Source organism: Pygoscelis adeliae, unplaced genomic scaffold, assembly GCF_000699105.1.
Source record: "Pygoscelis adeliae isolate BGI_AS28 unplaced genomic scaffold, ASM69910v1 Scaffold38, whole genome shotgun sequence".
In the NCBI taxonomy this organism is placed as follows: Eukaryota; Metazoa; Chordata; class Aves; order Sphenisciformes; family Spheniscidae; genus Pygoscelis; species Pygoscelis adeliae.
Genome location: NW_008825614.1, coordinates 15,857,303 through 15,863,603, shown reverse-complemented (window position 1 = coordinate 15,863,603; position 6,301 = coordinate 15,857,303). Strand labels below are relative to the sequence as shown.

General features: G+C 41.3%; 1 protein-coding gene across 1 annotated transcript in view; it reads right to left on the bottom strand.

Annotated features, from left to right (window-relative positions):
• CHPT1 (choline phosphotransferase 1) overlaps positions 1–6,301 on the bottom strand; it is a 16,772-nt gene extending 10,471 nt beyond the window's left edge. Inside the window, exons 1-3 of the mRNA XM_009333051.1 lie at positions 6,095–6,301; positions 2,585–2,732; positions 1,385–1,526 (exon numbers count right to left, since the gene is read on the bottom strand). Coding sequence (XP_009331326.1) covers positions 1,385–1,526; positions 2,585–2,732; positions 6,095–6,301 — 497 coding nt within the window. The remainder of the gene's footprint in view (positions 1–1,384; positions 1,527–2,584; positions 2,733–6,094) is intronic.

Sequence of the window (6,301 nt, the reverse complement as noted above, 5' to 3'; positions counted from 1 at the left end):
TCATTCTCACATTTTATGCAAGAACAAAAAGGCACAGAACAGCAATCATTTATGCAAAATCCCAGAGCTCATGGCATAGTCCATCTCTATTCATTGTAGTTCACTGTCATGCATGGAAATTATCCTATTTCAGCCATTACTCTAAAGCATCTATTTTTGTTTACAGCACAAGATGTCCTTTAAAGAAAGTAGGATGGGTAGGCAAGTAGAAGAGTTACAGTTTGTGTGGTAAAATGCACTACCAGCGAATAAAAAGAGCTCTTAGCATTACCACAGAGACAGCTTTCTTTTGATACAGACATCGAACAGTATGCAAAGATAGCTGATCACTAGCCTGTGTGCCCAGTGATGCTCAGATTTGCTAAGGTGCTTCTTACAGGTCAGAGCTAAGTAGGACTATAAACAGGTGACTTAGCAAATGACTAGGATTATAAGAAGGGTAGCCTTCCTCTATCACATATTTCCAATTTTGCTGCCTTGGAAGTGTCTGATCTTTTCCTCTTTTCAGAAATCATTACTGAAGTGCAGCTCATTGTTTAAAAACAGCAAAAGGCCATGGCTAGGCACCACCACAGCTGCGGGAGGGTGCCGCAATCCCCACACTATTAGGAGTTAAATTGAAATTGTTATCGTAATCTACATGAATGTCATGACTCCTCCTCCTCCTACACTGCAGTGAGAACAGATGAAATTTCTACCAAGTCATTAACAGCATCACAGCAATCACTAGAACTGTGACCTAACATAAAACCTAAAGGACATCAAAACCAACAGAAGCCAGATTAAAAGCAAAGCCCCCAAGTAAACCTGGGGTAATTCTTCAAGCACTGCCATAACTCTGTGGAACTCCTTGCCAAAGGATGCAATGGATGCAGAGAGTTCATTCAAAGGAAGACTGAAGATGCCTATGGAAGGGAAACCCATTAGTAGGGGTATTTCTCTAAAAATGCATGTGGTTCAGAGTCCCCTGGGCTGAAACTGTTCTGTGGCTGGGAGGTTATGAAGGCAGGTACTGTAGGTGCTTGCTCTGTCCCTACTCCTACACAGAGCACTTGTTTACACTGCAGGGAAGACCTGTCTGGCCTGAGCCTGCATGGTGCTTGTACGGGTTCTGAGAACAAATCTGCAGACAAAGAGCCAAACGCATGCAAACAAAGCATATATAGCTAAAATCAGCTGCTGAAAGAACAAGTCCTCTGCTCAGTATTATGCAGAGTTTTAAAGTTCTTGCCAGGTAAAACACAAGTCTGCTATAGGGTGGAAGGGAGATGAGAAAGAAGGTGAGAGGAAGAGAGAGCAGGGAAAAAAACAAGAAGAAATGGAAATCAAGTTGCTAGCAGTCTCAGACATTAAGCCACATGTACTTCTAAAGATGCCTACTTACTTTCCAAACCTTAGTATGCCTGATACGTATGTCTGCCAGTGAGCAGAATAGAACATGAACAGTCCCACAAAACAACAGAAAAACAACCAGTCAGGATTTGTTCCTAGTCGGATTGCTATGCAGGATCCAAGGACAACAAAAACTGAAAGGCAGAAATGAACATGTTAGTCATATACCCTCTTTGCTTGCAGTTAAGAGAAAAAAAAAAATCACAAGGCATTTTACATCACTATAACATACATCACTATAACAAAGTAATGATATGACTGATACTTCACTGAGTAGCTAACCTCAGGGACAGTCCTGGCAGGAGAGACCAAAACACAGGACTCCTTTTCTTCCAAGCAAGGCCCCCCCCTTCTAGCCTATAGTGGTCGTTCTCTCTTCTTCTGGCCTTGTTGTCTCGTGTTCTTTGTGACACTGACAGCTTCACCTGAAGGGCCCAGCTCAGAGAGACTGGTAGTTGCACTTCTCTGGGAAGTGAGGTGTAAAAGAATGTACCAAATCCCAGGACAAATGTTTCGGCCATTAAGCTTTTATAGAAGTACAGGCTTTGCCACCAACAGCAGCTAAGTTATGGAAAGCAAAACTAAGCAAGGCTTACTTTTTAAGGACTCCAAATCAACTTTTTTTTAAACTCATTCTTCTAAGGAATATAAATTATCCTTCTCCTAAGTGCCAGGCTGGATGCCCTGTTACCAAACATATTTTGGCACCTCACCCCTAAAGCGGAATCCTTAGTTTCACATGCCAGCATCAGTCTTTTAGGTCCTTAAAATCCTTTATTAGGCATCACCTATACCTTACTGGAAAACACAGGCTATGTGTAGTAAAGAATCTCTAAGCATGCTCTTACAGAATTCTTTGTTCACCACCTAACTCATTCAAAGAAGACTGTACGAGAAGACATCCAGTAAGAGCAGAATGCATGTTACCCAACATCTGCCAAAGGTACTTCTGAAATATCCTCCCTGATCCTGGTCAGGATGCAAAGGTCAGGGGCAGCCTTGGCTGCAGTGACCAGGAGATGGTGACGTTACGCTAAAGAAGGGAACGTGCTGACCCTGCTCTGAGCAGGGGGTTGGACTAGATGATCTCCAGAGGTCCTTTCCAACTTCAACAGATCTGTGGTTAATAAGCTCCTCTTGACAGCAGATAACTTTTTGAAAACTAGGATGGGTAACAGTAGGTTAAGGCTACCTGTGGAAATAGAGTCGCAACCATGATCAAAGAGTTCTCCTAGAGGAGAACTACTGTTTGTTCTTCTGGCTTGCTTCCCATCAATGGCATCCAGAGACTGGTAGATAAAAAGTCCTAATGCACCCAGGATGTATGCCCAAAAAGGTGCCTGAAAGAGAGTCACATAAAAGGTCACTAGGCAGTTCCCAATTTCTTAGCTGATAATCTATTTCATTAAAGGTAAAATATTGTTCAGCACAAAACCATACTACATCATGCTATTTGTTACTTGGTTAACAGACAAACCAAATTCTGTGCGCTAGTCCTACATGAACTGTAGTGAGTACTATAATGAACTACTCCAGATACACCAATGAAACACAGGTCCTTCTATTTATTAAAAAAAAAAAACAAAAAAAAACCAAAAAAACCCCTTATTTTTCCACCTTAAAACCACAGTACTTCTATAATTATTTGTATTCTTTGTGCTGAAAAATGTTATGAAAATAAAATTAATCTTTAAAACATAAAATAGTACTAAGGCACTTACTAAAGTTCTCAGCAGTTTATGTGATAGACGCTTAGATGATTTGCTCAGATTTACAACATACAGATATAAGAACCCATTACATTTTACTAAATAAATACTTCAGCTTTTAGGGAAATCTTTTCCAACATACAAAAATTGACTGCATAGGCACTTTGGATAAGGGTTTGAAGAAATTAAGTTGCTCCTTCATATTTAGTGAATGACTATCTACTTAATATAGACTATCAGAGTTTCAAACAAGCTGTGAATCAGTTACATTAACACCAGTCTTAGGTTGAAAGCAACTGTCCTACAGTAGTACCTTTCAAAAGCCTAATTTTCACACGCACAGTCAGTATGTCTTTGTTTGTCTAGGAATTAGTTTTTACTAAAAATTATTTATAACACCTTCTGAACAAAGTACAGGTAACATTTTTGCCTTAAGTAGTTTCCAGCGGTATCCTTAACATTTAGAAGCACTGTTCACAAGGAGAGAGCCAAAGTCAGGCATAAATGCTGGAAATGCAACTGGCAGGTTAAACAAGCGAACAGCCGCAGGCAGCCAGAGCGCTGAATTCTTCCCCACTCCCAGGTAAGGGAGAGCTGCTGTGGCTCTACACCTCTGCAATTCCTCTCCTGCAGCGCAAATAGACCAACACGACTGCATGTATTACCTAAGTCCGGTAAAGTCTATTAAGCAGATTTAGACAACAGATCAAATCTCCGTCAGCTGAGATTTGTCCACAGTCACATAAACCCTGTGTCACTGCTGGGGAAAAAGGAAAAATGACAGTTGCCAATCAGTTCACAGGCAGGGACAGGAGAAGGCAGCAATACGAATACAGATGAGGTGAGCTGCTCCTCCAGGCATTCTGTTTCCTCATCATCGTTATACTCACTGACTTGAGCTAGGAAAAAAGTTATGCCTCCAGTTAGACTGGTCACAAAACACATCCTTCCCAAGCACCAACACGCTTAAGGGAAGTTCAGTTCTGAACGGCTTTTTTGCTCTTATTTAAGACTTCCTCATGTATTCAAGGCTGGCTGATACACTATGTTATCGCTTAGTTTTGTGCTTTTTAATATGGAAACAATATTGTCAGCCAGTTTATGATTTTGCTGCCATCCAGTATTTAGATAATTTCATTAATAAAACATTCCACCACTTCAAGTCAAATGTTTGGCTGCTTCACCCAGCTTTGAAGCAAAAGACAGTCAAAGAATTAGGGACTCCAGCTATAGGTGAGAAGTCTGGATTTGTATGTACATAGAAATCTAGAAGACTTAAAAAATTCTTCAAAACTGGCAAGGCCATCTTTCCCCTTAATCCAAGGAAACTGAGAAAAATTGTAATCACAGATGATGTTGGAAGCCTTGAGCAGGTGAAAGAGGATGAGTAGATATTCTCATTTCAATGGACATTTAACATACTGGTATCTGATAACCCCCCCAAAGAGGACACTGTAGAAATCCAGGTCAAGTGATTGCAGCAATACATGTTTGATGTTTACCAATGGAATTAGTCGAGTTATTTAGGTTTTTTCTCCTTTGTTAGTCCAGTTAAACAAAGGAATTCTGTGTTGGGGGATGGGCTTAAACCAGGGAGTGAGTTCTTAGCCATCTTTTGAAAAAGTTTCTCTCCTCTGATGAAAGGGGAAGGACAGAGCCTGTGGACAACAGGAGGAGCCTACTGCCACCCTGGCTTCACGGACCACCGAGAGCCACGTGGAGGAACAGAGAGCTCAAGACCTTCTCCTGGCACAAGCTCACTTGGTCAGATGTTCTGCAGGGAGACAGTGGCTACCTCTTGGCCCCCGTTCTCACTCCCCACCTTTCCAAAATAGAGGGCTGTCAGCCATTGCTTAGGTATTTCAGGACCTAAAAGCACAGTCAGGACCCTGTTGAAGCTAAGATCATTTTACTTGTGACATAATCCACATATTAAAGCTACCACAGTAGCTATACTGACTTTTTCAGAATAACTTTGTTGTATGGAGAATAACAGATGTTCTCAAACAAGGCAGCTCCTGACACAGACCTATGAATGAAGCATCACGAGCAGAAAGGCCAGGAGAAACCACCAGTTTCACTGCAGTCCTTTAAAGTAGTATTTTAAAGACACCTCCAATTTTATCACCGATATTACTGTGAAAAGCCACAAAGGTAATTTTACGAGGTGTCCTTACTGTGACATACTTCTACTAGTTATGAAAAGATAGCTTGAGATCTATCGAAACTTGTCATGCTAATCCCTGGATTTTGGCAAGTAAACCAGGCCACACCTGGCGATTCTGTCCAGGACACCACTGGTTTTTTGGCTGCATTAGGCTCGCCTCCTTTTGCAAACATCTACCTATAACTGAAATAGATTTTAGTTTGCTTTAAAGTCATCAGGTTCTCCATACCACGGACAGAAGTAGACTGTATCCAGTGCTAAATATGCAAGCTAAATTCCTTACCCACTCTGCATTCACACACACACACACACCCCCAGTGTGGGGCACATCACCAATGAAGTCAAATGCCAGAGCATGGGTAGTTTCTCACTTAACTGGATCATTTCCATAATTGAAACACCAGCCAGGAACAGAAACCTGTTATGGCACATTCTTTTATCATTAGCCGTAGCGCTCTATGCCTTATGCTTGGTATTATCACAGTCTTTTGAAATGCAAGCTCCATGAAATACAGCCTCAATTCTAACCAAAACAGAAGGCTTGCATGCTCATTACTGCAATCAGTTTATGAAAGTTTCCATAACCCACAGAACATGAGGGTTCTTGTTCAAGGTAACATCGTCTACATTTACCTTACCTCAAAACAAGTTTAACACATTAAATGTAAAAATAAATAAATCAGCTTCAACTCAAACCTCTCTTATCAGGTCTTTTTGACAAAGCAATGGCTTTTGTTGAGTTTCAAGTTATTGTACAGGTATAATCATTAAGACTGCTGATCCAAGTCTGTTTGCATTAGCTCCTGCTGGGACAAATCAAAGCAACGATCCCCTCAGACTCCACAACTAGAACGCTCTGCTCATTGACAATCTGGAAACAGGGGAAGAAGCCTTCATCCTCTTCCCAGTAAGGATATCTGTATCCGTTAACACCTGTAGCGGATGCATCTGTATCCCCGCAGTTGTGGAGAAGGGAAGAAGATCCTAGTAAGAACAGGTGTCTGAGAGGGCTTAGAAACACAATCTGGAGCAT